Source organism: Grus americana, chromosome 20 (assembly GCF_028858705.1).
Source record: "Grus americana isolate bGruAme1 chromosome 20, bGruAme1.mat, whole genome shotgun sequence".
In the NCBI taxonomy this organism is placed as follows: domain Eukaryota; kingdom Metazoa; phylum Chordata; class Aves; order Gruiformes; family Gruidae; genus Grus; species Grus americana.
In genome coordinates this window covers 6,826,252-6,844,667 of record NC_072871.1, presented here as the reverse complement: position 1 = coordinate 6,844,667, position 18,416 = coordinate 6,826,252, and the positions used below count along the sequence as shown (strand labels likewise).

The following is an 18,416-nucleotide window of genomic DNA, read 5'->3' as shown; positions in this document are numbered from 1 at the left end:
AATAACATGTTATTTTCCCAGCTGTGATGTCAGAGCTTGTCACGCTCGCCGGCTCAGCAGAGCGGGGCAGGCAGGGCACGCCTGGACGTCTCCCAGACGGCCACCAGGCCTGGCTGTCCCCTCGAGGGGACAGCCAAAAACATTCCCCGTTTCAATGGCAGCTCTGCTTTTGCTCCCCAAATACGTGGGAAAGCGGCACGTCCCTGCCGCTGGGATGGGGCTGCCCGGTGCCCCACGGCCGTGCCGGGCGCCGCAGGATGCAGCACGGTGGGTGCATCACTCCCAGCCCCAGAGAGCATCTCTGCTGCTCCCAGCCTGGGGACACCCACCATGGGGGCATCCCAAACCGGGTCCTTCCCCATCCTTGGCAGTGCGGAGCAGCAGCACATGCTGGGCAGTTGCATGGGTTAGAAAGTGTTTTCTTTCTTTCCTCCTGCTTCCACCATAGTTTCGGAGCAGGTCTCCCTCACTGAGCCATCCCTGCATCCCGAGCCCCGGGGATGGAGGGACCCACAACCCACCCAGGCGCAACGGGAGAGAAACCCACTGCCCGACCCGGGGCGAGCAAGCACTCCTCTCCTCCCACAATACCAGGGGAAGATATTTCCCCTGGTTTTCTTCCTTTTCAACAAGCCCCAAGTCTGCTCTTAAAACACACTAAAACAAAGACAAAAGAGAAGGGACCAAATCCTCTTAAACCCATCCCTGCCAACCCGCTCACCCCTCCAGACCAGCACCGTGCGGGGCAACGTCCCCCGCTCCCCACCTTCACAACGAGGTACCAACAAACCCCCCCACGTCCTTCGGAGGCACTTAATCCATTACAAATTTCACAAAGCCTGGCTCGGGGAAGTGCTGGGCCAGAAGAGCAAACAAACAAGGCAGGAATAAAGCCCGGCTCTCAATGAGCAGACCCAGCGCGTGGCTGGGTTTTTATTTCTTTCCTCACTTCTCCTCCGGCCGACCACGTTTTTTTAATGATTGCATTTCACTTGCCGCCCCGTAACAAAGCCATCACCTCCGCCGTGACTCCAGGGAGACGAGTTACAATTACAAATTACCACCACAATTAGTGCTAGTTCTCAGAGAAATTAGAAAGGGGAGCGGGAGGTTCGCGTGCGATTGATTGCTATTCATCCTGCTTTACGGTGACCTTGCTCTGGAGACGATGATATTCCTTCAGCCTGGAAACCGGATTAAAAAAAAAAAATTAATTGTAAATTAACAGTAATAACACACATTTCCTTTCAATTAATTTAAGCAGAATGAGGGGGCGTGAAGAGCAGGCGTTTGTTAAGGCCTGTACAGTTTAATTATTATTTTTTTTTTCCACGAGATAATGTAATTAATTTATCTTAGAGGGGTGGGGGGACATGGCGGATCTGGGAGAACAAAGCAGTTAACAGGCAATGGAAAAATTAAGAGCCCATTATGTAAATGTGGCGTGTTTTACAGCCCTGGAGTTGGGGGGGGCAGGGAGAGTATGGCGGGGTCTGAGAAATAAGTAAAATAACGAGACCGGCTGTGCTGGGGAAGGCTGTAATTAGGCAGGGCTGGTGCTGAGGGGGGGCTGGTCACACCCCAGCACTCAGGGGGGGCTCGGTGCACCCCCAGAGCCTGAGCCAGGAAGGGGAAGAGCCCTGGGGGTGCTGGGGTCTTCCCCCCCCCCCCCGAAGGGTCCCGCCTCGACCCCGCAGACCTCAGCGAGTTGATGTTGATGAAGCCGGTGGCGTCGGCGGGCTCGTAGTCCCCTTGCACGTTCATGCTGTGGAGAGAAAGGCACCGTCGTTGGGACAGGGGGGTCCGGGGCAGGGGGGGCTCGGGGGTGCTTTTTGGGAAGGGACAGGATGTGGGTGACCCCAGAGCCAACTGGTCCCCCGGGGCCGGTGCCCGCTGCTGCCCGTTCTCAGCTGCCCACGGCTGCGGGGGGCTCAGGGCAGGGTCCTTGGGGGCCGCAGAGCCACAGGACCACCCCGACGGCCATCTGCGGGCTCCCCAGGGCCCTGCTGGAGACACCTTTCCCTCCGTGGTCGCTCATGTCCATCACCACCCTTCCTCCCTGCGCTCTCACATCAAGCAGGGATGCTCGCCCTGCCCCAGAGCTGTCCCATGCCAGGCAGGGACGTTGCCCCGCGCGGTGCTGGAGGACATCCCCGCCACCAAAGGGGTTTGTGGCCGCGGTGGCCGGTGCCTCGGTACAACACCGAGAACATCTCCCTCCCCAAAGGCAGCAGCCACCCACAGAATCCCAACTCCGATGCTTTCCTACATCCCCAAAACACACGGCTCGTTTCCCAGAAACTGCAAACCTTAAAGGAGGAAGAGGGGGGGGGGAATAAAGAAAAAAAAAAAAAAAAGAAAAAAAAGAAAGAGTTTACAATGATTTTACCTCCCCTGACGGGCTACAGAAAAACCTCTGTGCTTTTATTTTTGCTCATTCGAGTGGTTCTGACCTGCTCTATAATTACGTTACTTTCTACCTACTGTGCAGAGGCATTTCCACACAGCTCTGCCTCTCACAGCTTTCTCTCGGGTTCCTGTGACGCCGTCACTCAAAGGCTTTCAAACCAGCGATGTAGAAATCAAAAAGAAAAGGAAAATGGTTGGAGACGCAGGGAGAATAAGTGCCCCTGCTTTTCTCTCCCTCTCTCTTTTTCCTCCGTCCCACCCCCCTCCATCCTCCTTTTTTTTTCTTCCCTCTTTTTTTTTTATTTTTTTTTTTTACTTTATTCATTTAATCTCTCCAAGTGAGAGTGCGAAGCATAATGAAGGGTTGGGACGGATTATTAGGAGCTGTTGATTTTGAGGGGGAGGGAAAGGGGGGAAAAAAGCCAGAGAAGAGAAAGAGAGAAGATAATTTGACATTTACTCCGACTGATCTAAACTCATTCGGGTGTATTTATGGCTTATAAAGTGTTTAGAGAGATTGAAAGGGGCTGAGGGAGGGCTGAGGGGGGAGCAAGCAAGCGAGAGAGAAAACAACGTGAAGAAAAGGGAAAAGCCAGAGGAAAAAAAAAAAATAATATTGACTTGAAAACACAGCTCGTGCTTCGGCCAGGCGCTTGGCTGGGAAGACGGCGTCACCGGTGTCACCGGGGATGGGACAGGACAGGATGGAGCGTGAAGGGGTGGGATGGGATAGGATGGGATGGAGCGGGACGTGACAAGATGGGATGAGATGCGCCGGGATGAGATGGGATGCTTGCTGCCACCGCCTCTGCCCCCCCCCCAAACCCCACTCACCTCACCAGCTCCTCGTTGTACAGCGACCGCGGGGACTCCCTGCCCAGGATGTAGACCTGGCCCTTGAAGACGGAGAGGCGCACGGTGCCCACCACCGCCTCCTGCGAGCGCCCGATGCACTGCCGGAGGAACTCGCACTCGGGGCTGTGCCAGAAGCCTGCGGGCGGGAGGCAGGGTCAGCGGGGGCACGGGAGAGGCTGGGGTGCCCCGGGGTGCCCGAGGGTGCCCATGCAGGGTGGTCTCCCAGGCTAAGTGCTGCAAGGCAGACCCTGGGTGATTTTCAGTGGAAGGGATGTGGGACTGGGAGAGGGAAATGAGGTGCTGGGACACCCAGGTTCAGCTCTGAGGGATGGAGACCTCACAGGTGTCCCTTCCCCTTGGTGGCCCTCGGGTCCCCACCCCAGACAGGAGGCTGGACCCGGCTGGTGGAGAAGAGGCAGCGGGGCCGTTCTCCTTCCAGCTCCAGGAGCGGGGCGAGCGTGGAAATGAAAAGCTTCATTAAGTCAGTATGAAACAGCCACTCAAAAATCATCATCTCAGGAGGGTCAGGTGGAGACAAATGGACACAGAACTGGGGGGGGGGGCGGAATTGGCTCCCACCCCCCCCGGAAGGGGATTAGCATCCCTGGAGCGAGGGGCTAGTGGGACATGGGGAATGGTGCTGGTGCCCACTGAAATCTCCATCTAACCATGACCATGGCGAGTGCCACCCCCTCCTACCCCAGCTCCAGACGGCATGGCCGCCCTCCAGCACCCCAAACCCCCAGCTGTCAGCCCAGGCTGGGCGTTGGGGTGATGTGCGGTCACACCGCGGCCCCCCAAACACATCCTGCGGGAGCAGCTGTCAGCGTTGCTGTCCGCCGAGGCCACTGTGGGCGCAGGAGGGGCAGTGGCCCTGCCTGCCGGCCCCCTGTCCCCTCCTGTCCCTAAGTGGGGTAATTAACCAGGGAGCCCTCGGAGACCTGGAATAAAACCTGGGAGATGGAGAGGGAGATAGAGGCAGAGAGAGAAAGAGCCCATTCACCTCCCTCTGGTCATCCCCAGGTTTTATCTCTGCCATCGCCCTCCCGGCTCGGCTTGTCCTGGTGCCCTCTCACCTTTCCCTTCCCAGCTGGGCTCTGGGGCCGAAGCCATTAAAGAAACAAACAATTTCTTTTGTTGTTTGGCCTTGCCAGCCCTGAGCGGGGCCGTATCCTGCAGCCTTGTCCCCGGGATCCGTGCCGCAGTCAAAGCCCTGCAACTCCTCACCACCAAAACCATCTCCCTGACCCAGACCTCTCCTCAGCCGCCCCACCATGGCACAGCCGGGGGGGGGGTCGGGGACCCCTTCCCCACAATCGGCACTGCCCTGCAGGCAGGGACCCCAGCTCCAGGCAAAGACGCCCCTCTTCTTGGCAACCACCCTCTACGTACGACTCCTCAAACATCAGGATTGATGTTGGGCTGTTGCATCCCCGTAAAAATAAACCCGAGACACGTTAAAATAATAACCAGCTACTTAAACCCTGACTCTGACAGCTCCAGGTGTGAGGAAGCATCCCCCCCCCCGCACCTCGCCCCCCACCGCAGACACATTCTGCACTGGAATCGATCCCCCTTAATGACCTTGTAACCAGGATCCTGCCCTAATCGCACGCAGGCAGGGGGACAATGGCATTTCCGCACCTGGGTGTACCTGCCGGGACAGGAGCTGGCTTCAAAGCCACCCCTCCACAATGGGATCAATGGGGACGGGGGAAGATAAACACTAATTCTTCTAAAATCAGTGACTAGTTGCAATAATGAGGTGTTAAAGGAAGGTGAGCTTGAAAGCCTGGCCTCCGGCATGGGGACCCACGGGTGCTGTTTGCACCCTGTTGGGGTTGTTCCTTGGATTTGGGCTCAGCTGCCAGGAAAGTCTAGGACCACACTGAAAATCCCCAGGGATTCAGCATCTGGAGCCAGGGATACAGCAGCCTTCGCCTGGCAAAGGTGGGAGGGAAAAGCAAAATCACGATTCCCCGAGTGGCTCTTTAAATCTGGTGGTTTCACAACAAGTGAGCGGTTAGAAATAAACAAACAGCTTTATGCTTAAACTAAAAAAAATAGTCCAAATAAAGGCAGCCCAGGACAAAGTCTAATAAAAATAGCCAGAGGCAGGAGCAGCATCGGTGAGTGAATTAAGGCAGGGGCTGTGATTCAAGGGGAAGGTAACGGACACTCGTGCAGCCCCAGAAGCCCTCCCCTTGCCAGGGCCCTAAAACACACTTTAAGCAGCAAAGGCGCCCGGGTATTAAACGCCAGTTGCCGAGGAAGACGCAGGAGGGAGCGTCCTTGGAGGGGAAGGTGCCGAGGACGAGCACAGGCATCAGAAACTGCAGGCGAGAAGACAGCCTGACCCAGTCCCGCTGGATCTGCTGCTGCACAAAGCCCGAGCTCCTGGAGTCAGGTTATTCCTAGGGGAATATTTCATGGGAATCATCCCAGCCCTTACAGTTAGAAACACCTGAAAAGTGATGGGAGGAGGAAGCGGGAGGCTGAGAAATCAGCACACGTGAAAGATAAAAGTGGTGTTTGGCCGAGGGGCAGGAAATCTCCCCGGTGTGGGGTCTCCAGGGACGTCAGCTCTGAACCAGGCAGGGGACGGAGGAAGAGCGGGGGCACAGGGCCACACTGCTGTGCTTGGAGCTGTGCAGCAGGCACCCAGGTGTGGGCGGGGGGGGTTGAGCCCACTTACAACATTTCAGGCTAATCCTGCTTCCTTCAATTTAGCACCAGCGACCGAGTCGGGCTTGATCCACGGAGCAGACCCTGGGGCTGTGATGATGTCCCCTCCCGGGGGGTGCCATTCCCAGCCCCCCCGGCGCAGCAGCCCCACGGCAGGCTGTTCCCAGCATCATTCCCCCCCCCCAGCAGCGTGGGGGGACTGAGCTGAGACCCCTCAAACTCAGCCCACGTGGGCAGCTGAGCTGGAGCTGCTGGGTGCATCGCAGGAGGAAGGGCAAAGGGCTTCACGGCTGTCACTTAATTGTGGGTGCAAGCCAGCCCCCCCCCCCCCCCGGGCAGCGCTGTGCTCGCCAGGCCGGGCCGTGCTGGAAGCCCCTCCGGCAGCCCCCGGCAAAGCCACAACCCGCAGTGCCCCTGTGTGGGCTGCACCCCGCATAGCACGGCCAGGACCCTCCCGCAGCCCCCCTGCACCCCGGCAGCCAGGGCCACGGCACCTCGAGAGCCCCCCACGCCAGCACACGGGGAGAGGTCCCTGGCTTCAAACCCCACCGCGGGGACGGCCGTGCTTGGGGGGGGGGGGGTGTGCGTGAGATGGAGGGGGTCGAGGGGAGAGCTGGGGAAAGGCGACGTGGGGGGAACAAAGGGACGGTGAATTGCAGACTGAGGGACATCCGAATGTGTTGGATGGGACAACGCGGTGGCACCGGGCTGGGAGAGCTGCTAGGAGCATCCCCCACCAGCAAGCCCTCGTGGAAGGTGGCACCCCCTCCCGAAGGCAGGCGTGGAGCCCCTTCGGCACCAAAGCAGGCAGAGTGCGAGGTCAGGCTCAGCCCTTGGCACGAGCAAACCCATCTTTTCCCCCACGAGCAGCCTCAAAAATCAACACCTGAGTTTTACAGCCCTCAGCGCATGTACCAGCGGGACCTGCAGCATCGGTAGCAACGAGAGAGGAGGAGGAGGAGGAAGGCTGGGAAGATGCTGCGGCTGCAGGGCCGTGCCGAAGGACCGTACGTACCGTTGTACACCAGCTCGGAGAATTTCAGAGCGAGCCCCTGCTTGATTTTCCGTACTTCCCGGTCCATGGTGAAGGCCTCAATATCTAAATGCGCATGGTATAGGATCGTTCCCGCTGGGGTCTCATAGATACCTAGCCATTTTTCCAGGCAGGGGGAAAAGCAGAAAAAGAGAGAGAAACGAATGAGACCAAAACTGTCAGCAAATGACAAAAAATAATGACTTGGCTGACAGAAGGAGCTGTGGTCGAGCGCATTCAGTCCCAGCTTGCTGTAAAATGCATCTGTCATTATATTCATGCTGGGGCCGAGACAGTCCACTCCGCACCTTGCGGAGAAAATTTCTAGATTCCCCTCTTTGAAGAGGCACTCTGACGAGGCTAAATGACAGGGTTTGGGAACCGATCCCCCCACCGATCCGTGCCCAACGGTCTGCGGCTGAAAACCTGTAATTAAAGGAACGACGCGGGGCACAGGCACGGGGAGCGGAGGGCCTGAAATACCCTCCTCTCCCCTCGGCTGGCGAGAAAGAGCCCCGCGCCTCTGCTGCGAAGCAATGAGGCTACCTGGGGGCTGGGAGGGCAACCTCATTTAGGGCTGGCAGGAGGCCCCCCCCATCTCTTCCCACCTGCCCCCCCATTGCACGAGACCTGAGGATGGAGGGATGCTTAATTATTTCGGCGATGGGGGTTAACACGGCAGGAGAGCTGCTCCCTTTGTTCCAGCCGCTCGGGCCTTATTTGCCACATAACGCGTTTACTTGGTGTTTAAACACGAAGGCGGCCATGCGGTGCTCCGCTCCGGGTCGGATGCGTGCGGAAAGCCGGCGGGGGAAATGCTGAGCTAGTCTGGGAGTGAACAGGCAGCGGGCAGGGCTGTAACCTGCCTGTGGCCAGGGCTGCTCCGCCAACACATCCCTGTCCCCTGCCCGCCCGTGGGGACCGTCCCCTCCCAACGCCAGGCACCTCTGCTACGGCACGGGAATGGCAAAGGGCACCCGCGCGTTGGGTTTTGCTCGCGTACAAAGAAACCCCATAGGAAATCGTCCCTGCCAAAGGGGACGCGGCCCCAACCGGCCCCGAGAGGGGGTGAGGGGAGCCCACGGGCTGTCACGGGGCCTCAAACCTGCGTGGGGCTCTGCCTGCTCAGTGCCCTGGAGTGTGGCACAGGCTCAAGCAGGGTCGCATCCCAGGGTGGCCATGGGTCCCACGGACACGGCAGGAACCCTATGTACCACAGCAGCCCAAGCCACTTCCCTCAAACCTCACCCCTACCAGGGTCCCCGATCTCAGCATCCCACAGGCACGGGACGGGTCTCCGTCCCTAAGGAGAGCCACCCCCTCCTCTCAGGCCACCCCCGCGATGCAGCCTGGTCCCCGGGGGCAGGTCTCGGGGTGCTCACCGAGCACCCATCCCCACGGGGCTTCTGGAGGAGACAGCCGAGGTAACAGCACGACCCAGCCGTCCCCACAGGCACCGCGGTGGCACGGGGGGCTGCTGTAAGCCCCCTCCAGACCCCCACCGCAAAGCTAATACAATTAATACTCCCTCTCCTTCCGCTTAGGAGGTGTTAAAGCCAATGTGGGCTGACCGAAGGTTTGGGTTTGTGTCTTGACTCCCACCTCCTGCCCATCTGCCTGCACCCCTGCCTGTCCCGTTCGACCTAGAGGACTGGGGACCGGAGTGTGACAGCCGGGGCGGAGGGGACCTGACAGCCACGCTCCCAGCCTCACCACCGAGGAGACAAGAGACACCTTCAAAGTGACACTCACAGCGTCTCCAAGTGTCTATTTTCATCTCCCCGTGTTTACAGGAAAAAGACAGAGGTGTCAGCACTGCAGACTGGCGAAGCTTCAATCACCCCGTAATTACCGCTGGGGAAGGGGGGGCTGGAGGGGGGGGATCATGGGGGGGCAGCCAAGGAGACAGCTGCCGCTGCTTAAAATTTTCTAATTTGTAACCTCGGCTGTCAGTTCACCTCCATCCGAGCAATTTTGCTGCGCTGAGTGCGGGCTGTCACTCCCGACGGCATCCGTGGGATGGGACGGGATGCGGTGGCTTCCCAAGGGGAAGGGGAGGATGCTGCTGCCCATGGGAAGATGCTGCCCAAATTTCTACCACTGGTCCAGGGCTGAGACCGAGTGTGGGTTCATCGCAGGGAAGGGGTTTTCAACTTTCCTCCTCCATCTGCTCAGCGCATCGAGGGGAGGAAAAGGGAAAAGGAAGGAGAGAGCCAAGGGGAGGAAAAGCCGCAGGCAAAGGCAGCGCTCGGCTCTTTTGGCCATGGCCATCCCCTCCTTCCCGCTTCCTCCCCACTGATTTCATTTACTTCACTTAATTAGCCCCCCTTCGGAGTTAAAAAGATAATTTGATAATGAGGATGTGAAAAGGCGGGAGAGGCAGGGCCGCACTCCTGCTTGCAGCCAAGAGCCCCCAGCCGAGCCGTGGCCCCCCCGGCCGGCTGCAGCGCCGCTCCCCGGCACCCCATAATTACCCACCCTCCTCCCACTAAAACAAATACGGCAAAATTGAGTTAATAGGGCTTAAAAGGCTGGCGCGAGCACGCTCAGCTCGCCCGTCGCCCATTAGGCCTTAACGAAGTTCAATTAGGAGCTTAGTAAAAATCAATGCAAATGAATTTTTCTCTTCCCCGACTCCCCAGGTCTGGGACGTGAGGGAGAGGAGGCACCTGGCAGGAGCCTTTGCTGCCACCTCCACGGCTGTGGAGGGCCCTTGCTGTGCTCTAACTGCCTGTGCCTCAGTTTCCCCTGCAGAGCGGGGGTCCCTGGGGCGAAGGGGTCCCTGGGGCGAAGGGGTCCCTGGGGCGAAGGGGTCCCTGCGCTGCCCCGAGGAACCTGCAGAGCCCCGCGCCGGCGGGGTTGCTGCACGCTGCTGGGATTTAAGGGATCATCCCCTCCCGCCCGTGAGCCCAGGTCCCATCTCCTGCCCCACTGGCCCTAACTCTGTTTGGGGTCCAAAATGCTCCCGGCAGTGCGGTGGTGGGGCCATCCTGAGCTGCCCTGCACCCCAAACCCCCCCGGGGGGGGGGGGGGGGGGGGCAGGTACCGGCAGCACCCTTCTGCTCTGGCCTCCCCCCATCCCGGCTCTCCATCTCTCCTGCAGAGCATCTCTTGGAGCAGATTTCGGAGAGGTTTCTGCTAATCCCAAGGAGCAAAAACGGGGGCAGGATCTTGCCGAAAGCACGGGGGAAAACCCGCCACCAAGGTCTCGTCCCCGAGGCGCGCGCACCCTCGCTGTCCCCAGAAAGCCCGGTCCTCCCGCGTCTGCCGGCGCACAAACACGGCAGCGATCGCTTGGCAATGTCACGCAGGAGACAGACATGACAGTTAAATGGGGTTTAGAGAAATTATTAAATGCTGGAAGGGTCACTAGAGCGTGTCAGTGGCTCTTAAAAAAATAAAATAGATTTTGACAAATTACTCAGCATCCTGCATGCAAATGCGCAGGCTGGTGTGTGTGGTTTGGGGTTGGGTTTTTTTTTTTTTCTTCCTTCTATTGGTTTTAATTTGATGATTCAAACTCAGATCAAATGATTTTGGGTTTTGTTTCTCATCTTTTGTGGCTGATGTTCTTGCAAAAGGGCTGGTGCCCTGCAGTGGGGAGGTAGACCGTGGGCCAAGTCTTATAAAAATATTTGCTGATGCCCTGCACCGAGGGCAAGTTTAAAGAAAAGGAGCATCTAATTAGGTATTAACGAGATTAAAACAAAAGACTGGGGGCAAGGGGATGGGAAATGATGATGAGTCACCTCGTTAGTTAGTTCATTCTGCATGGGGCAGCTCGCTGCCTCCAGAGATTTCCAGTGAAGTTGATCCTAACGGATGATCAATACTAAGAGTCACGGCTTCAAAAATGCAGAGATAAATCGAAGAATTGGCTTTAAAAAACCCTCAGTGACTTGCCTTCGCCTCCCGCGCTTTGCACCTGTATGATAGAGCCTCGCACCCTCCAGGACCTCCCACGAGCATCCTCCCGCACAAGCCCACAGCTCGGTGTGTTTCCCAATGGAGACAGGTCTCACCCAAGACCTGGGGTCTCTGGTGGCCCTGGGACCCCAGGGCTGGTGCAAACAGTGGCACCGGCAGGGAGCAGGCAGCTGCCTTCGTTAGAGACCAGTGAGAAGTCCCTGTCACCAGGAAATCTCGGTCAAAAGCTGATGGAGAGGGAATAGTTGAGGGCTGCTGGTGTGACCTGAGCCACAGCACCCCAGCGATGCTGAGCACCCGCCACGTCCCACCAGGGTTTTCCCTTTTTTTTTTTTTCCTCCCCCATCTTTAGAGCAGGGATGGCACCGCTGGTGGGTGGCCACTTACCTCTGGACTTCATCCCGACGAAGCGATTCTCCACGATGTCGATGCGCCCAACGCCGTGCTTGCCCCTGCAGAGGAGAAGGGAGGTTGCAGCAGCCCCAGCCCCGCAGTGGGACATGGGTGGCCATGAGAGGTGGGTTGGGGTTGGGGGACAATAGAGGGCAAACCCCAAACGACAGCGTGGGCAGCCCCTGAGCAGCACTGGTGACCGTTGGTAGCCACCCCAGATAGGGCGGGTGACAAGGAGATGGGTTTTCTCTCCTTTTCCCCTCGTCTTTTCTGTGCCACCAGCCTCTTCATCGTTGGACGCTGGTGCTGGCAGTGCCACAGGCAGCCGCGGCTCTTGGGCCACCAGAAAACAAACCAGGCAAGGGGACAGGCCACGCTGCAGCTGTATTCCTGATAGCCAAAGTAATTTTAAAACCACTTAATTAACATTTAAAGAGCAAACTACATAGAAAAGTTCATTCCCATTCAGTGCCAGGGAGCAGGCATACAGGCAGAGGCACAAAGGAGGATGGTTGGGGACCGGGTGGCATTTGGCACAGGGCGGGAGGGGTGGGTGCTCCCATGGGTGCTGCTGTATTTTTGGGCAAGCCCCTGCGGATGGCTCTGCCCTGGCAGCAGCAGCAAGTGGGCACAGGGTCGCACAGGGTAGAAAGCCCCAAAGAGGGGTTGGAGGCAGGGGGAGGAGAGCCCCAAAAAGCTGACTCTCCACCCAAAAGAAACACTGAGCCCCGTCGGGCAGGCAGGGCCAGGCCATGCCCCCCCCAGGATGCAGGGGTCGGGGGTCCCGGGCCCAGCTGGGACCAGGGGCAAAGGGTGTCCTGCAGGCACGGGGTGCCCCGAGGGCTCGGCCCCCACTGTGGGCAAGGCAGCCCTCACCCAACCATGGGGCTGAGGGTGTGAATAAGACCTCATTCACAGGGAGCAAAACCCTGAATCATAGAATCCCAGACTGGTTTGGGTTGGAAGGGACCTCACAGCCCACCCAGTGCCACCCCTGCCATGGGCAGGGACACCCTCCACCAGCCCAGGTTGCCCAAAGCCCCATCCAACCTGGCCTTGAACACTGCCAGGGAGCCAGGGGCAGCCACAGCTTCTCTGGGCACCCTGTGCCAGGGCCTCAGCACCCTCACAGGGAAGAATTTCTTCCTAATATCTAATCTAAATCTCCCCTCCTGTAGCTTCAGGCCATTCCCCTTGTCCTGTCACTCCCTGCCCTTGTCACCAATCCCTCTCCAGCTTTCCTGGAGCCCTTTCAGGGACTGGAAGGGGCTCTAAGGTCTCCCCGGAGCCTTCTCTTCTCCAGGCTGAACCACCCCAACTCTCTCAGCCTGTCTCCATATACCCCTGTGCTCCTGGCCTCGGTGCCCAGCTCCGGCTTGCTGGCATGAACGATCCAACTGGGACCCAACTGGGACCATCCCATCCTCACGCTGCTGCCCACCATCCCTGGGCTCATCAGGACATGCCCGCTGGGATCATCCCACTTCCACCCCACCCTGGGGACGTCGTCCTGGTCCCCGCTGCCAGCCGGCGGGCAGGTGGCAGGGGACAGCATGGCACTCACGCGATGTCATTCAGGTACGTGAAGAGCTCCAGGGTCGAGCAATGAGTGGCTCCGTCCCCGGCGTTGGTGACCTTCACGGGGACACCTGCGGAGGCGGGGAGGGAGGATGGGCAGGATCAGCCGGTGTCGGGATCCCCCCCGGAACATCACCCCGCGGGCGTTAAATAGATGTGACAGATATGAACTCTAAATAACTTCTTAAAAAGGCATATCCAAGCTGGTGCGGGGGGGGGGGAGGCGAGGGGAGGGGGACCCACCTCGGGAGAGAAGTGAAATAAATAAATAAAAAAGGCCATAAAAACGTGTCCCCCCCCACTTTTTCCCCCTCTCCTCTCCCTCTCTCTTTTTTAGGGCCTGTGAAATTGCAACCAGGCCCTTAACTAATTGAATTTCACGCTCGGCAATTGTCTTACGTCGCAGCACCTTCTGTCCCACCAGCCCCTGCCGGGGTTGGGGGGGGGGGGGGGGCTGACAAACGTGTCCCGTCCCCCTCCCCTCCGCCAGCACGGGGGGCATCTGGGGGGGACCCCCACACTGGGGCACGGCTGCTCGCACACGCACGCACACGCACCCCGCAGCGGGGCACTCCCCGCCATGAATTAATTATTGCCCTTTTTTTTTTTTTTCCTCTCTCTTTTTCCCTTAAAAAAAAAATTTAAGGGTGCTAGGCAGGAGCGGGGCGGGTGTTGGGGGGGGATGCTGAATAGAAAGAGGCATTTTTCTTTAGCGGTGTGAAATGAGCAATAAATGTATTAGGAAGCTGACAAGGGGGCTGCGGGGCCCACAAAGAAAAGCGGTGCGGAGTTGGAGGCTAATCCCCCCTCCATCTGCCCTCCTCATTACCATTTAACGCACTATCAGTTGCCAATCAGCCTCAATGCCTCCCTTTCTAGTCTTTATTACGGAGGCACCCGCGAGAGCCCTGTCTAGTGATGGGGGCTGTCAGGTTCCCCCCCCTAAACCCCCTATTTTCCAGGGGTTTATAAACTCAGTTGTAAATTGCTATTAAATGTAACTCGCGGCAATAATGAACCTTAAGCTGCTTCTCAGCGCGGGCTCCCCCCCTTCCGCGCCCTCCCCTCGCCCCGGCTCTTTCTATTCGCATCCTCCGCCGGGGTATTGGCCGGGGTCCGCTCGGCGGAGAGCCGACGTTGTCAGGGCCGTTGTTGGCGAAAGCTGCTTAGCCTTTAAAATAGTTAATAATTAGATTAAAACTTCAAATAAATTAACTAGGGGCTGAATGGGCTGCTGGGAGGGGGGGCTGCTCCGTGCAGGGGGATCATTATAATGGAGCAGGGATGCTGGTGGCGGCGGGGGGGCAGCGGTGGGGGGGTGCCCCCTCTGAGCGGGGTCTCCCCAGCCCGGGCTCGTTGCTGCTGCCAGGATGGATGGTGGCATGGGGACGCCCATGGCTGGCAGAGGTGGGAGATGCTGTGCTGTGTCCCCTCTCTGTGTGACAGCTCTGGTGCTGGGCCCTGCCATGCGTCCCCGGGGATGGAACGGGGTGTCGCCGTCTCCTTCATGTGACACTGATAGCACCGCTGGCCAAATCCTCCTGGAGCATCCCCGGCTGTGACAGCGGCCAGGGCCACCTGTGTGCCACCCTGCAGGAGAGGGACCCCGTGCCCGCTGCAGGATGGCTGGGGCAGGGGCTCGGACCCCTCTCTGCTCTCAGGGGGGTCCCAGTCAACTCCCCAAAACGTACCCAGACCCCCGCGCACACCTCGAAGAGCCCTACATTGCTGCACGCACCATCTCAAGCCCTGCCACCACGAGTCGGGGCTCACCCCACCTGCCCCCATCCCGGGAACGCTCCCGCCAGCCCCCGGTCCTGGCCAGGGAGCGGGGTTCAGCTTCCGGGGGGGCAGAGGCACGAGGGGCCGGCTGCGAGGAGGCGCTTACCCCGCTCAAACTCGATCTCCAGCACGTCCGGGGTGTCGGGAGAGGTGGCCGGATCACGGGTCTTCGTGTAGAGCCCAGGGGGGGCCTGATTCTGGGGAAGAGAAGAGGGGAAAGTCAGTGACATCGGCACTGCCAACCCCGGCGCGCATCCCCCAACCCCGGCGCGCATCCCCCATCCCAAAGCGCGGGGCCGGCACGGCACGGCACAGCACCGGTGCTTACCGGGGCCCCGGGAACAAAGGGGTTGGAGAAATCAGCCAATTTTTCCCCTCAACTTGATCTCATCTTTTCCTCCGACGCCCCCACAGCTGGAGGTGGGATGGCTGCGGAGAAGCAAGTCAGGCAGGGAAAAGCGGGACGATGGCAGCGAGCGGCAGGGCGGGCACCCGCACGTCCCCGCGCCACGGCCGGGCTTATTCCGCGCTGACCGAAAAAACTAATGAGGAGGCCTGACCCCAGCAGGTGCTCCAGGCGCACCGGCTCTTTCATGGTGTCCCCGGGGTTAATACACACAGGGGAAAATAGAAGAACAAAGCAAAAACCCATTTCAGAGCACATCAACCTTTATGTATATTTTTTTTTTCCTAGATTTATAGGAAAGAGGCATCTTATCTCCGTCAGAGCCGGGCCACCGGAGGCTCGGGCGCCGACGATGAATTGCTGCAATTGAAGCGCGTGCCAGGAGACGGGGGGGGGTGAAATACAATAAAAAAAAGCTTTCCGTCCCAGAGAGCAAATGCTTTGCAATTTCGCGTGTCCCCTCAGCACTCACGCACGATGCGGCTGAGCGCGCTGGCCCCAAAACGCTTTCGGATCAGCGTTTGCAAACTCCTGTCTCTAAAGGGCCGCCCCGCGCAGCTGCCGCTCTGGGAGGCAGAGGGGAGGGAAACTGAGGCACGGAGCGGTGGAAAGGCGGGCAGCGCCGAGCAGGAGAACCGCAGAGCGCGGCTGGGCCAAAGCTGTCCCTGGCCAGCACCGCAGGGAGCGTTGCAGAGCAGCCTCCAGCTGAGGAGCCCTAGCAACCTAAAACCCTCTGTGCAAGCAGCTCTGGTGGAGTTTCTCCAAACCGAGCCGCTCCTGCAACTGGTTTAAGGGGTGATAAACTGGTATTTCCACCCAAAACCCGGCTGTTGAGAGCTGGAGCTCTGGGCATCCCTGGGCAGTGGCATCCTGCCTGCATCGAGGGCTCTGCCTGCACCGCCTGCCCGCAGCCTGGCCCGTGCTCCCCCTGCTTCTCCTCTCCTTTTTAAAGTACGACTTTTCTCCTGCTCACTTTTCCTCACTCCTCCTTTCCAGCAAGGAAAATACGACAAGGTAGAAAACAAGTTTAAAAAAAACCAACCAACCAACGAACAAAACCCCACCAAAAACCAAAAGGGATTGCTTAAAAACTTTTTAAAGCTTTTTTTAAGGGAAAATTAATTTCTCTGCAGAAGTTTTCATCCAAAATTTTTAAAGATGGGAAATAAGCCTTTTAGCGAAAACTTCCTTTTTTTTCTTTTTTTTTTTTTTTTTTTTTTGACCAACAAATAGCAAAGCCCAGTCACTGCCAGCACCCGAGGGCAGCCCGCCTGGCTCTGAGCATCCCTGCCGGCCCCTCCGCGCCAGAGGGACCCCCCTTGCTTCACCCCAAACCCTGGGACACACATCCCGGCAGCAACCACAGCCGAATCCTGGGAATACAGACATAACTACCCCAGCACATGCTCCAGTAAAACCACCCTCAGGTTCCCATTTTATCTCATTTTTGCCCCTTTCCCTTGTTTTAAACAAGAGGCGCTTGCACGTGCGCCTCCCCTGTGCCCCCCGTGCGCGCGCACACGCAAATTACACGGGCTGGGGATTTCAATTTTACATCGTCTGGCCTTTCCTAGCCCTGATCACACTTATTAACTAGACGAACCTGCGAGAGATGATGAAAAACTTTGAGTTCAAAAGGAAAGATGGGGGGGCGGGAAGGGAAAAAATACCGGAAAGTATTAAAAACTCTTTACTAAACATTGGAAGTCAAAGTCAGGTAGTTTCCAATTTTCCGAGCCAACTATGAAAACCCCTATTAAATAAAATAACTAAATAGAAATAAAAGTGACATTTGGCTTGCATTCCATCATTACGGTGCGAGTCTGTCCTCTTTTTATTCTCTCTCCTAAAAGCACAGTTCAAATGACAAATAGTTTGTTGCAGTGTATCAATGCCTCCTATTTATCCCTCCCTGCAGGGGGGCTAGTCCTGCAATGTCATCTTTAAAGGGGAGAGAGAAAAAAAAAAAAAAAAGAAAAAAAAAGGGAAAAAAAAAGGGAAGAGTGTGTGGAAAGGGAGAGAGGGAGGGGGGAAGAAAGAAGCAAGAAAAACGGGGCAAGAAGAGAAGAAATTGGAAGCAAATGGTCCATGAAGTAAACCATGATGCAGAGCTATCGATGCCGCAAATGGTTTATTCATCCGGCTGATATTGTTGTGCCCGGGACTGAATGAACTCTTTCAGAGTGCCATATGAAGTTAAAGCAAGTAAATTTCTATCTTTCTCCGCATTAGCTGCCTCATTGCCCTTCAATCGGGCCTCACAGAGGCAGAAAATAGCTCAACCATCTGCTTTCAAATCCCTGCCTTTGGCAGGTCCCAGGGGTTTGGGGAGGGGAGCCCGCCGTGCCTGGCACCCCGGATCCTGCCCCGGCTGCCCCGGTGTCCGGCACCGCTTCCCGGGCCGGGGAAGGGGACGGTGGTGACACCGCACTCCGGGAAGCCACCTCCCAGCGCCGGCGGAGGAAGAGGTGCCTGAGCAGAGGATGCTCGGGGATGGGGTCGCTGCTCTGTTTGCTAAATTGACCCCGTTTTCCGAGCTGGCTTTGGGAAGGAAGTGGGCTTGGCAGAGCCTCGGTACCAGGGGTCTTCCCCAAGGGGAGAGGTGCTGGGTGCGGAAGGGTGGGTCAGGATGGGTGCACTGGGAAGGGCACGGCTCAGTCCCCTGCTATCTCCAGCTAGGGGCATGAAAACCCATCCCTGTGCCAACCACTCTCCCAGAGGAGGAACCCTCCAAGGGCCCGGCTTGCCAAAGCCCAACCCACAGACACCCCTCCGGAGGGCACCGAAGGGGGAGCAGGACCCCCTTGCCACCTTCCTCTTCCTCACGCCCCTGCCGGAGGCACGCGCCAGCCCAGCCGCAGCGAGCTGGCCGCAGGCTGCTGAGCTCCAGCCGGCTCCTCTCCCTCTCTGCCTGCCTCCCCCTCCTCTCCCCGGATTGTCTAATTAGCGCTGATGGATAGTTTAAGTAGCCACCGAGTGTCGCGACCCGCTGGAGCATGAACGGCGCGGGCAGGGGCCAGCAGGCAGCCGGACCCCGAGCGCTGTTTGGAGGCAGCCGGGGCTGGACCCATGCCTCCAGAGCGACGTGCCGCGCTCACCGGCAGTGCCTGGCCACGGCACCCACCGGGCTGCTCTTGGCCCCATCAGGCAGCCAGAGCTGCGTGGGAGCTGGTGGTCCCATGGGTGCCCTCGGGGTCTCCAAGCATCACCCCATGCAAGGGGAGGTTTTACCTCGCTCCCCCCCCGGATAGCGGGGATGGGAAAGCGAGGAGGGGTGGGCGAGCTGCAGGCACGGGCAGGGGACCCGAGCTGCAGGGGCCAGCCCGGAGCTCCGTCACCCACCACCAG

General features: G+C 58.3%; 1 protein-coding gene across 2 annotated transcripts in view; it reads right to left on the bottom strand.

Annotated features, from left to right (window-relative positions):
* Positions 1-888: 888 nt before the first annotated feature.
* Positions 889-18,416, bottom strand: part of ASS1 (argininosuccinate synthase 1) — a 28,612-nt gene continuing 11,084 nt past the window's right edge. For both annotated transcript variants that reach the window (XM_054848941.1, XM_054848942.1), the window contains 7 exons: positions 14,769-14,859; positions 12,867-12,951; positions 11,297-11,361; positions 6,965-7,096; positions 3,244-3,400; positions 1,700-1,765; positions 889-1,184 (listed from right to left, as the gene is read on the bottom strand). In XM_054848941.1, the coding sequence (XP_054704916.1) occupies positions 1,130-1,184; positions 1,700-1,765; positions 3,244-3,400; positions 6,965-7,096; positions 11,297-11,361; positions 12,867-12,951; positions 14,769-14,859 (651 nt within the window). In that variant the 3' untranslated portion in view covers positions 889-1,129. The remainder of the gene's footprint in view (positions 1,185-1,699; positions 1,766-3,243; positions 3,401-6,964; positions 7,097-11,296; positions 11,362-12,866; positions 12,952-14,768; positions 14,860-18,416) is intronic.